The 13,385-nt window shown below is 41.5% G+C and overlaps 1 protein-coding gene across 2 annotated transcripts in view; it reads right to left on the reverse strand.

Annotated features, from left to right (window-relative positions):
* Positions 1 to 13,385, reverse strand: part of MACF1 (microtubule actin crosslinking factor 1) — a 350,958-nt gene that overhangs the window by 203,289 nt on the left and 134,284 nt on the right. For both annotated transcript variants that reach the window (XM_081492100.1, XM_081492101.1), the window contains 2 exons: positions 1,872 to 1,961; positions 33 to 128 (listed from right to left, as the gene is read on the reverse strand). In XM_081492100.1, coding sequence (XP_081348226.1) covers positions 33 to 128; positions 1,872 to 1,961 — 186 coding nt within the window. The remainder of the gene's footprint in view (positions 1 to 32; positions 129 to 1,871; positions 1,962 to 13,385) is intronic.

Consider the following 13,385-nt stretch of genomic DNA (forward strand, 5'->3'; position numbering starts at 1 on the left):
GCTGGGATGCTGGTGTCCCCAGGAGGACCTACGACATCATCATCATCTTCCTCCTCCTGCTCCTCGCTGTTTGTATGGCGCCAGGAGGGCATGCTCACCAGGCGGAGGGTCTTCAGCCCTGCCGGCTCCTTTGGCCACCAGCCAAGTCAGAGACGTGACAGAGTTAACAGGACATTCACAACACATAAATGAAAAGGAAATGAACGCAGAAAAAAAAGATGAAAATAAATATGAAAATACCCTCCCACCTCCACAAAGATGCAAAACAAAATTAAGACCAGAACAGATGGTTATACTGAACACTTCTTATGTTGAAACACAGCTTTAACTCTCCACAGGTCATCCATTCTCCCTACTTTTGTGAATCAAGTAAGGGAGAATGTATGATGAGAGTAACCATGAAAGAGATATTTGGGTGGTTTCTGGTGAAAAGATGATTATTTTACAACTATCTCCATAAACACCTGTAGGTCTTCAAAGGCTAGGAAAAGAAATTAGATTGGAGTGGTTTTAACCTGTTTTGTAAGCAACATCACTTAAAAGGGTCACTTTTCAATATAAACTCACTGTAAGTTCATCAAATATACCAGCCAAATTACCCAAAATATAATTTTGTGAGCACTTTTAAGTCCAACACAGTGAAAGTAAAATTCTGATTACTTAGGAGATTTATAAAGGAGAGCCAGAGAAGAACTAGAATTCATATGTACTGGCTATGTCAACAAAAGCATCTGTCAATTTTAGACCATTAAAAATTACTAAAAAGAAAAGAAACCAAAACAAAGGGCCCCAGGAAAGCCAAGCCCAATCCTGGAAGAAGCTGACTATTACTTAGGGAGAGAAATCTAACGTGTCAAATCCTACTCTTGAAACACAACGAACATGGTTAAGAATTCACCACCGACAGAGAGTGCGCCGGCTCCCTCCACAGACTCAGTGGGCCGTGCTCCTCTCCAGGGCGCTCCTCCCTCACAGGTGTCTCCACACTCAGCCCTGGCCTTTTCTAAACGAAAAAGCATGTGGTCTACAACACTCAAGACAGAGCAGGAGCTGCAGAGAATCACTGGCTCAGGTCAGGCTCCCACATGTGAAACAAGGAGCCCACGGTGAGGCCGCGCTGATCCCGTCAACAAAGTGGGGACAAGAGCTGATAAGCCAAGAGGTGCAGACAGGCTTTGTAACTGTTTCCATAAGCCACACTGAATACTTATGGGGAGGAGGCAGGCGTATCTAATTATCCAAGGAGCCCAGATGCACGGCATCTGGGGTTACCTCAGACATCAACTTCAGCTCTTCTTCAAACCTGTGACAGACGAAGAATTCCAGAAGGGAGGAAGTTAGGCCGTTTGGCAAACAATGGCTCCAAACACCTGGGCTTTTACATGTAAATCTCAGCTCTTTGTTGAATATAGAAAATAAAGTAATTCACAGTAGAAGGGAAAATAGGAGGAGTCTGTGTAGACTAGAAATAACACTGTAGGAAGAAAAATGCACCTTATTAAAAAATCTTTAAATGAGAATCTACTATTCCTGAAACACTAGCATGTATAAATAGATAAAGAACAAGTAAGGAGAAATCATGCAAATAAAAAAGTAATAGAACCAATACTGGATTCCATCAAGAAATGAGAATTAAAAAAAAAAAAAGAAATGAGATATATGACAAATCAGGTTAAATTAAAATGAACTTATATCATTTGTAAAGCATTAAGTCTGAGTTAGAAATAAAGTCCAGCAATCACCTCTTCTACTTTTTCCTCCCATGTAACAGAAGTGACAGCTACCGCCCAGCACTTAACACGATGGACCCTTTATGTCATTAATAGGGCCACACCTGGGAAGTCACCCATTAGGAGGGGAGAGATGCTCACCAGTTTGATGCCCGAGAGGACCTCCAGCAGAGAGATCAGGTTATGGCCATCCCGCAGATCTTCATAAAGGTCATTTATGTGCTTGCGGACCTGTGCATGAGAGCAAAACAAGACCGATTTTTATTTGATCTTGAATTATTTAATTATCCACACGAGTGCTTATGGTTCTATGTAAACACAAGTTAAAGAATTTGAAACTGAAAACAATAAACGATTCAGGATTATTCAGGTTGGAATACAATATATATGAGATGGTAACACTTAACAAAGGCTTATATGTGTTTTTTTAAATTGAGGCCAGATCTATTACATACTCCAGCCAACCCTGAACGACAGTCCATAAAGTTTGGACAAGCCTTGATCATCCCAAAACATCTCAGGAATTATTATGGGCAAAAATATGATACAACAGCCAGTGATGGACACATGAGACCCATCAGAATCAGTAAAGCCCTCCAGAGTGCTACAAAGGAAATCAAAATGCTAGACACTCAGCGTTCCACGGGGTGTAGCTCTAATTTAACCCCCTTTTTACCCAATACTTATAAATAAATAGTGAATTTGAGAATTTTTTTCCTCTGGGGAAAAATAATTCTAATTTTGTAACTGAAACTATGAAAAACAAATATCACTTTAGAAAAATGTGTGCTATGCTATGCTATGCTAAGTCGCTTCAGTCGTGTCCGACTCTGTGCAGCCCCATAGACGGCAGCTCACCAGACTCCGCTGTCCCTAGGATTCTCCAGGCAAGAATACTGGAGTGGGTTGCCATATCCTTCTCCAATGCATGAGAGTGAAAAGTGAAAGTGAAGTCGCTCAGTCGTGTCCGACTCTTGGCGACCCCATGGACTGTAGCCTACCAGGCTCCTCCGTCCATGGGATTTTCCAGGCAAGAGTACTGGAGTGGGGTGCCATTGCCTTCTCCGAGAAAAATGTGTGGGTAATGTCAAACACTAAATGCTTTAGATGGTATCTCATCTATCCCTAACATCTGTAAGGTGGGCATTATTATATTATATATTATTACTATTATTATTATATTATGCCTATCTTACATAGAGGAAATAAGGCACAAAGATGTTAAGTAACTTGCCTAAGGTCAAAACTAAGTGGAAAAACTGGCCTCAGTTTCGTCTTTCTGATTTTAGCCTTTGCCATTACTACAACGCTTTGTAATCAGCCATAATCTCATTCTATTTATTTAATCCAAACAACTGCCCTGTGACATTCCTATTTCATAAGAGAAACTTCTTATTTAATAAGAGAAACTGAGGAAGCTAAGGCTCTGAGAAGCTATGGTCACACAACTTTAGGACATGGCTAAAATGACTGATTCATTCCAAGTCTAGTGACAACTTCATTGAGTGTTACACAAATAGAATCAGAAGATTAGTGAAAATTATAAGAAGGAAGACCCTTTACAATATATATAACTTTCTAGACAACAAGAGAAAGAGTTACTCCAGAAGTAGTGGATTTCTAGTCACTGGAGTTTTTCAAGCAAGGGCTGGGATACTTGGATTTCTACATTCACATGGAAGCCTGAACTGTAAGTCCTTTCCAACTGTAATATTCTAGCATTCAAAACTGAGAACCTGAAAAGACAAAGACTGGAAACATCTTGGTGGACTTCCTAGAAGAGAAAGGACTTGAAGGATTAGAAAATGTTTGATAGAAAAAAAGAGGATGGGAAAACCACATAAGACTAAGTAGGAGGGTGGAAATATGAAGGCTATACATGTTTGCACATGTACATGAAGGAATAAGAAGCTGACACATAGATAACCCAATCAGAGAAAATAGTTCATTATGAATTGAATAATAGCTTTCAAATCTTGAAAGAATATTTCTTTAACTTTTTTTGTGCTATTGACAATGACATGACACATTTTTTAGTTTAATCTTCAATATTAACATTTTCTCCCTCACTTTCTTAAGTTTAGACAATAAATGAAACAATACATTTAGTTCAAACTTGTACCACTTATTGATTTCCATGGTGTACTCTTACCATGACCTATTTCAAGCTATTAATATAAAATCACTAAAAGCAATGTTGGGGAGAGATGTACAGTAGCACACCAATACATAGTATTTCCATCAGAGAGAGACAACAGATATAATTAACCTCAAGAGCACAGATGATAACGTAGTAAAGTATTTAAGAAGGAATGAATTTTGAGTATTTATTACCTTCATTTTAAATATAATTTAAGTGTAAGTTTATATAATTTAACTTTTCATCGTGGCTGTCCTTAGACTCCTGAACATTTACCATTTGGCTCTCACAGGGCCACAAAAGCTGGCTCTAACATACGGGTGGCTCTAAGATCCTAAGACTACTCCCTCAAGTGGGTCCAAGGGTTCAAGCTTGGGGCCTGGGACAACCACAGTGCACTACTCACAGAAATTAGCAGGTCTTAAGGGTTGGAAAAGGAGTTGATTTTGACAAGTTCAGTTTTAAATATGTTGAATTTAAAACAACAGCAAAGGGTTACAAATGGAAATGTTCTTGAAGCAGCTGGAAATACCAGAATCCAATCCAGTCAGCTGAGAACTCAAGTTTAGAAGTCATGTGCATAGAGGTGCTAGCTAAACACATGGGAAATGTGGGGCTTTCTGGGTTGGGGCAAAAAGAAAAAAACAAGAGTGCTAAGGACTGAGCCTGAGGGAATAGCTGAAATTAGAAGGCAGGAGATGGGAAAGCAATCAACAAAGGGCAGGGCAGATAGGGGAAAGGCAGTGGAAGAGTTCGGCAACAAACAAGAAAGTAAAATCAAGGAAGAGATCATCACCAGTATCCAATGCTACAGGACAAGGAGGATGAAGATTAAGAAACGGTTTCTGAGTTTTCCTACAAATAAGAGGGCTTTTGAGAGAATAATTTTCTAGAAAGTGGGGGGATGGAAATCAGATTACAAACAAACAAATAAAAGATTTTTAAAAGTCAGAAATTATTAAATACTTGATATTAAGGGTTAAGAAGAGAAGAGACAATAACGAGCGATTTATTTTTGGCAGCTAAGACCTCAATACAGGGTATAAAAATCGGGAGTGGTCAAGGAGTAATTATTTAAATAAATTATATAGAGTTGTGAACCAGATGAGATCATGTTCTCAATAGGACACCAAACACCACAGAGTGCTAAAAAGAAAAAGGAGGCACTTAAAATGTAAAGGTTAGTTTTACAACAAAGCTCCAATATCTCCTTCTGAAAATTTCAGTTAAGTTTTACATCTGTGAATAGTAAAGTTCCACCACCTTACAAGAAATTTAGATGAGAACCAGTTTACTATGTTTCTCAGTCTTTGTGTGACTATAACAACTAAGTAACTATGAAAAACAGCAGAGAGGTATAGACAGAAGTAATGGGGGAGGTGAGTGTAGTGAGATTTTTTTCCCTTAGAGAATTTTCAGCAGAGAACAGCTGACTGTTTCTGAAGCGCACTGGACACAGCTCTGTGTAGACAAGGATAAAGAACTAGCTAACATTTACTAGTGCTTTTACATCAGAAAAGTTTCAGATGCAGAGGTGAGATTTTGGAGGGCTGAGCTAACATACCAAGATCATACAGCTAGTAAATGACCAGGCCAATCAAATCCAGGTCTCCCCCATTCTAAAGTCTTTACCTCTTTTGTACATACTGGGTTGTCTCTAAAGTTTTCCACAAATCTCTTATGAGAAAGTCTGGTGGACTAAGTACCAGAAATATTAGGGGCAGCCAGGAAAGGCCAAGAGTGCTTAGGAATCATCCATAGGTATGCTTCTTTCCAACAAACAATCATGCTACTCTATTAACAAATAAGATGAGTGAAAAACTTCAACTGTCCAGGTCCTTGCCTGTTTGTAGTCCCTGTGAAAATCACCATCAAACTTGGTTCTTTAGAAATCTCCAAGGAATATATTCAAATGGCTAACAAACTCATGAGAAGATGCTCAATATCAGTAGCCATAAGGAAAATGTAAATCAAACTACAGACAAATACCACTTCACACCCACTAGAATGGCTATAATCAAAAAGACAAATAATGACTGCTGGTGAAGCCACAGAGAAACTGGAACCCTCATACACTCCTAGTGAGAATATAAAATTGTGCAGCTGCTTTGGAAAACAGCCTGATAGTTCCTTAAAAGGCTAAACACAAGTTACCATATGACTCAGTAATTCCACTCCTAGGTATATATTCAAAGAATTAAAAACATATGATTCAGAAAAAATAATTTGTACATGAATGAATGTTCATAGCAGCATTCTTTGTTCACATTAGCCAAAGACTGAAAATAATCCAAATACCTACATATGAGCAAGAAACCAGTTACAAACAACCACACGTTGTATGATTCCATTTACATGAGATATTTAGAATCAGCAAACCTATAGAGACAGATAGTAAATAGACTGGTGGCTGCCTAGGGCAGGGGAAAGAATGGAGGAGTGTTTAGGGATAATGATTAAAGGGTACAGGGTTTCTACATGAGGAGTGAGGAAAATGTTCTAAAATTGACCGTGATGATGGCTGCACAATTTTCAATATAATAAAAGTCACTAACTCTATACTTTAAATGTGTGATATGTAAATTAAATCTCAACATAACTATTTTAAAAAATTAATGAATGACTAAATTTTCAGACAAGGCCAATCCTCCCCAATCATCATGCATTCATAAACCAAGGAAAGCTCTGCTCTCCCAATTTTTAAAAGATTGGCTTGAGGGTATGAAAAAACAAACAGCTTCCCCCAATTTCTGAGTGGCTTTAGCAAAGGGAATAAATTGCACTTAAGTGCTTGGTATCAGAATCTGAGCCCAAAGGGACTTTCAGTTCAGTTCAGTCGCTCAGTCGTGTCTGACTCTTTGTGACCCCATGAATCACAGCACACCAGGCTTCCCTGTCCATCACCAACTCCCAGAGTTTACCCAAACCCATGCCCATCCAGTCGGTGATGCCATCCAGCCATCTCATCCTCTGTCATCCCCTTCTCCTCCCGCCCCCAATCCTTCCCAGCATTAGGGTCTTTTCCAATGAGTCAAATCTTCGCATGAGGTGGCCAAAGTATTGGAGTTTCAGCTTCAACATCAGTCCTTCCAATGAACACCCAGGACTGATCTCCTTTCGGATGGACTGATTGGATCTTCTTGCAGTCCAAGGGACTCTCAAGAGTCTTCTCCAACACCACAGTTCAAAAGCATCCGTTCTTCGGCGCTCAGCTTTCTTCACCGTCCAACTCTCACATCCATACATGACCACTGGAAAAACCATAGCCTTGACTAGACGGACCTTTGTTGGCAAAGTAATGTCTCTGCTTTTAAATATGCTATCTAGGTTGGCCATAACCTTCCTTCCAAGGAGTAAGTGTCTTTTAATTTCATGTCTGCAATCACCATCTGCAGTGATTTTGGAGACCCAAAAAATAAAGTCAGCCACTGTTTCCACTGTTTCCCCATCTATTTCCCATGAAGTGATGGGACCAGATGCCATGATCTTAGTTTTCTGAACGTTGAGCTTTAGGCCAACTTTTTCACTCTCCTCTTTCACTTTCATCAAGAGGCTCTTAAGTTCTTCTTCACTTTCTGCCATAAGGGTGGTGTCATCTGCGTATCTGAGGTTATTGATATTTCTCCCAGCAATCTTGATTCCAGCTTGTGCTTCCTTCAGCTTTAAAGATGACTTAACGCTAACGTTCTCAGTTTACAGATGAGAAATGCATTGTCTAGAGAAGTTACATAACTGTGTAAAATCATTTAGCTGGAAAGTGTCAGATACTGTCTCTTGACTCTCTGTTCACTGCTTTTTCCCTTCACAAGGCTTCCATGATGCTTGAAGGGTAGAAACAACATATTAACAACATTATTAAATTATAAGAGGTTCCCCCCAAAAAACCAAGGATTGTCCTGTAGAATTCTTTAATACCTGCAGAAAGCCTGATCTGGCAAAGTTTTGCTCAAAGACTCTTAAAAGAAACACAAGTAGCTCAATTTCCTTGATCCACACTATGTTGCAGAGCAATAAATATATCAGAGGGGAAAGCTTTAAAGAGAAGAGTATGTTATTTACTTTCATTTATACTTATTAAGGGCTTCCCAGGTGGCGATAGTGGTAAAGAACCTGCCTGCCAATGCAGGAGACATAAGAGATGGAGTTCAATTCCTGAGTTGGGAAGATCCCCTATAGGAGGAAATGGCAACCCACTCCAGTATCTTTACCTGGAGAATCCCATGGACAGAGCAGCCTGGCAGTCTACAGTCCTTAAGGTCGCACAGAGTCGGACGTGACTGAAGTGACTTAGCACACATACTTATTAAAAGATACAGGGAAAATGAGAGTGAGCCTGGTAACTTCAGATGGGTTTCTGAATTTATAGATTTCTAAGCCACAAAAGTGCAAATCCCATTTTGATTCAACGGCCAAATTTATCCTCCAGGAAAAGCCTAACACTAAAAAAGCAGATTATAGTTGTCATTAAGTTATTTTGTTTGGTTTTTTTGTTGTTGTTCTCGTTTTTTTGGTGGGGGGCAGGGGGAGGTGGGGGTCACAGACTTCTAGAGAGAACTGTGCTCAAATGCAGGGAACAAGAGTAGGGGCTGGGAATCTCTGCTGAAATAAATAGAGTATGATGTGGGAGTAAAGTGTGAGGCTCCTTGAAGATAACAATTCTGTCTCCTGTTTTGAGAGTTCTTTAAGTTTTGAGGAATCTGACAGTGATACCAGCCAACTCTGATTAACAAAGATTCTCTGAGGATGGGGATGACTGTAAAGTCCCCCAAGGGTAGCTTTACTTCACAGGCAGGCACTAATGCTCAGGGAGTAGAGAATCCAAGTCCAAACGTAGAACCGAATCCTTCAGTGAGGGTTGAAATGCACTGAGGGTGAAATCAAGCCCTGAGAACTCAGGTCTAGGCAGAGCTGGTCACAAGCCACCACCCTATGGTCACAGCTGGGCAACAAAGGCAACACTCCTCTCCTGAGCAGCACGACTCCGTCAGTCTCCTAAATCGCACTCCACTGCCAGGCTCCTTCTGACCTTTCCCACAGACATGAATAAGTGAAGAGGTGTGAAAGTACATGCAGTGTTGAGGGAGCAGTGAGCTGTCTCATGTAGCCGCGGTACAGAGGCTGCACAGGAAAGGAGGCCTGAAACCACTAGCTAGAGAGCCTCAAACAAGCAGGAAAAAATTGAGAACATCGGTAAAAATTTGGAGTTAAAAACTTGCTGGTTTTCTGTAGTTAAGTAAAATCCCAGGAAGGTTAACGGCTTCTAGATTGCATACGTGAAAAAAAATGGAAAGGACAATTTCATCTGTTAGATTAAATGCTTTCCTTCCTTTCTACCCACTAACCTCTGCAGTCCATAGAAACTGACCAGAGGAAACTCATGCTCTGTTCTGTCTCACCCTCTCAGCCTTTCTTGAAGTTCTTTTTAGGGAGATATACCTATACTTTATAAGCTGCCAGGACCCAGAGAAATATCAAGAATAATGCAAATAAAAACCTCACTTAAAACTAGATCTTTCTTTTTGATAGTTCTGGTGTGCGAGGAGAACTGTTCAATCTGTAGGACTTGCATTCTGCCTTAGGTGATCTGTATGTATATTTTAGGTGCTTACATTCTTAAATCTCTTTTAAGATTGGACCAACAGTGTTCTCAGCTAATAAAGAGGAATGAATCAGCTTATTCAATAACAAACTGTTTCCTCAAGAGATATTCAGGAATCCAAGAGATTAGGTTAACCAAATCTAGAACTTGAGGGCTCGGCTGTTTTGATCTTACATCAGTCTGCCTGCCAATGGCAACATTAATGTGGTTCCTGTGTACTTGGAGAGCAAAGCAAAGGATGCTTAAGTTGCAAAAAACAGATTTTGATCCCTAATTCTCAGCCCAAAGTTCAAAGACAGCTGGCATGGAGCAATGATTCTGATGAGCAGTGAACCTCTGTGAAATACCCCAAAATGAGAAAATGCCATTGGAACTGTAAGGCTGGGGGCCTAGGGAGAGATGAAAAATTGCCAGGGATTTAAGTAAAGCTCTGGCTGGCCTCCAGCTGCTAACAATGCCACGTGTGTTTGTCTCGTTTCTGCCCCCCAAGCCTGCTGTCATCACACAGCACTGGGGCAAAGGTCCAACAGGCAACATCAGCTACAAGTGAAGAGCGGGTAGCCAGAACATTTGTATTGAACTACAAAGTTTAGGGGGACAAGCCTGAAGAAGGAACAATTCAGTTTCTCCAAATCTTAAGAGATGAGGTATGAAAGCAGAGCAAGATAGGGGAATACTGAATAGAAACAAGTCATTTTGGTCAGAAGACTCGTGATTGGTCTTTAGCTCCATCCTTCACTAGCTATGTGATCTTGGAAAAGTCACTTCATCCTTCTAATTCTCGGCTTCTTCAGCTGTTAAATTGAAAGGATAAAATATCTTTACAACCTTCAGGGTTACTGTAAGGATCAAGTCAGCTTAGAATATGCTTTGTAAGCTAAAAGGACTACTGAACTGTTATTCACTCAAGGGAACAAATCCTTACTGAATACTTCTCATGCTCCTGGTGCAGGACTTGGATGAGACAGCAGCACAGCAAGTCCCAGCCCTCGAGAAGCAGAGGACACCGATGTGTGAACGCACACACCCATCCCTTCCAAGTGGTGTGGAATAGAGATGGAGCTGCAATTAATTCAGTCACAGGGATGGAGGTCAGGGTCTCAGGAAGGGGATACTGGACCTGGATCTTAAAGAGTAAGTGGGTGATGGCCAGGCAGCAGAGGTCAAGACATGCCTTCAAGGGAGAGAGAAATGAAGAAGCAAAGCGGTGTGAAAGTATACCGTGTTTAGAAAGCGGTGAGCTGTTTCCTGTGGCTGCAGCGCAGGCTACACGGGGAGAGTGCCTGGCTGGAAACAGGTTATGAAGGGCTCTGCACCCTGACAGAGTTATTTGTCACCAAATGAGAGACAACTGGTAAACGCTGAAGAAATTAGAGGAAAACGGCAGGTTTTTCCTCGCCCCCTCTCTCCCTTCCTTCTTTGTCCTGACTAAAAAAATAAGACACAACATCAACCTTCGAATTTCGGTCTGGCAGAATGGTAACTGCTGCAGCTGCTGTAACAGAAGCATGTCAGGAGCACAGGGAGGACACACAGGAAAGGGCGTCGATTCCATGAGGGGGAGTCAAGGAGACGTTTACCGAGGGGAGTGACGGTGCTGGTGTCCAGGCAGAACAGAGCTTGGGAAGGTAGTCCAAGCACAGGGTGCCCCAGGAGCAAAGATACAGAGTTATAAAGAGCGTGCCAAACAGTTCAGCAAGAACTTAAGGTTGGAGGGGAACGTGACACTATGAGGCTGGAAAGGTAGGCAGACCAGCGCCAGTACTGCAGAAGTGCAGAGTACAGGGGCTAGACTTGAGGTTGCCTGAGTTCTAGTGTTTTAGTTCTACTTCTTTCTAGTGCTGTGACCTTGAACAGGCTGGTTAACCTCTCTAAACCTTATTGATAAAATGGGACTATTAACAGAATCTATAGTATCAGGTCACTGAAGAATTAAAGGAGATGATCCATGTAAAGGGCTTAGTACAGAAAGTATGATTTACAGTAAGCACCCATTAAATTTTTTTTTTTAAGAAGAAAAGCAGTAAATTAGGATTATTATTTTTAAAAAGCTATATACATTATCATTCAGTACTAATGATACTTCAGCTTTTTCCTTCAGGATCTAGTTTATTTTATTTTTTTTACTAGAATTATTTAAAAAAAATTTTTTAATTGGAGGAAAGAAGCGAGGCGGCTGTGACGGCTCGGCGCAGAAGTGTGGCCAAGAGGAGCTAGGCCAGGCCGGGGGCCGGGAGCTGGGAGTGAAGGCCGAGAGGGGCTAGGCCGGGCCGGGGGGCGGGGGCGCGAGGCGGCTGCGACGGCTCGGCGCAGAAGCGTGGCCAAGAGGAGCTAGACCGGGCCGGGGGCCGGGGGTGGCGGCCGATAGGGGATAGGCTGGCCGGCAGCAGGAGAGGAATCACCCAAGGCCCAAGGTAAGAGAAACCCAAGTAAGACGGTAAGTGTTGCGAGAGGGCATCAGAGGGCAGACACACTGAAACTAGAATTACAGAAAACTAGCTAATCTGATCACACGGACCATAGCCTTGTCTATCTCAATGAAACTAAGCCATGCCGTATGGGGCCACCCAAGACGGATGGGTCATGGTGGAGAGGTCTGACAGAATGTGGTCCACTGGAGAAGGGCATGGCAAACCACTTCAGTATTCTTGCCTTGAGAACCCCATGAACAGTATGAAAAGGCAAAAAGATAGGACACTGAAAGATGAACTCCCCAGGTCAGTAGGTGCCCAATATACTAATGGAGATCAGTCGAGAAATAACTCCAGAAAGAATGATGGGATGAAGCCAAAGCAAAAACGATACCCAACTGTGGATGTGACTGGTGATAGACGCAAAGTCCGATGCTGTAAAGAGCAATATTGCATAGGAACCTGGAATGTAAGGTCCATGAATCAAGGCAAATTGGAAGTGGTCAAACAGGAGATGGCAAGAGTGAATGCTGACATTCTAGGAATCAGTGAACTAAGATGGACTGGAATGGGTGAATTTAACTCAGATGATCATTATATCTACTACTGTGGGCAAGAATCCCTTAGAAGAAATGGAGTAGCCATCATGGTCAACAAAAGAGTCCAAAATGCAGTACTTGGATGCAATCTCAAAAATGATAGAATGATCTCTGTTCATTTCCAAGGCAAACCATTCAATATCACGGTAATCCAAGTCTATGTCCCGACCAGTAACGCCGACGAAACTGAAGTTGAACGGTTCTATGAAGACCTACAAGACCTTCTAGAACTAACACCCAAAAAAGATGTCCTTTTCATTTTGGGGACTGGAATGCAAAAGTAGAAAGTCAAGAAACACCTGGCGTAACAGGCAAGTTTGGCCTTGGAGTACAGAATGAAGCAGGGCAAAGGTTAATAGAGTTTTGCCACGAGAACGCATTGGTAATAGCAAACACCCTATTGCAACAATACAAGAGAAGACTCTACACGTGGACATCACCAGATGGTCAACACCGAAATCAGATTAATTATATTCTTTGCAGCCAAAGATGGAGAAGCTCTATACAGTCAGCAAAAACAAGACCAGGAGCAGACTGTGGCTCGGATCATGAACTGCTTATTGCCAAATTCAGACTTAAATTGAAAAAAGTAGGGAAAACCACTAGACCATTCAGGTATGACTTAGATCAAATCCCTTATGAGTATACAGTGGAAGTGACAAATAGATTTAAGGGACTAGACCTGATAGACAGAGTGCCTGATGAACTATGGACAGAGGTTCGTGACATTGTACAGGAGACAGGGATCAAGAAAATCCCCATGGAAAAGAAATGCAAAAAAGCAAAACGGCTGTCTGAGGAGGCCTTACAGATAGCTGGGAAGAGAAGAGAAGCGAAAAGTAAAGGAGAAAAGGAAGGATATTCCCATCTGAATGCAGAGTTCCAAAGAATAGCAAGGAGAGATAA

The sequence above is a fragment of the Giraffa tippelskirchi genome, chromosome 5, assembly GCF_054371585.1.
Source record: "Giraffa tippelskirchi isolate mGirTip1 chromosome 5, T2T-mGirTip1v1.2.pri, whole genome shotgun sequence".
NCBI classification, from domain to species: domain Eukaryota; kingdom Metazoa; phylum Chordata; class Mammalia; order Artiodactyla; family Giraffidae; genus Giraffa; species Giraffa tippelskirchi.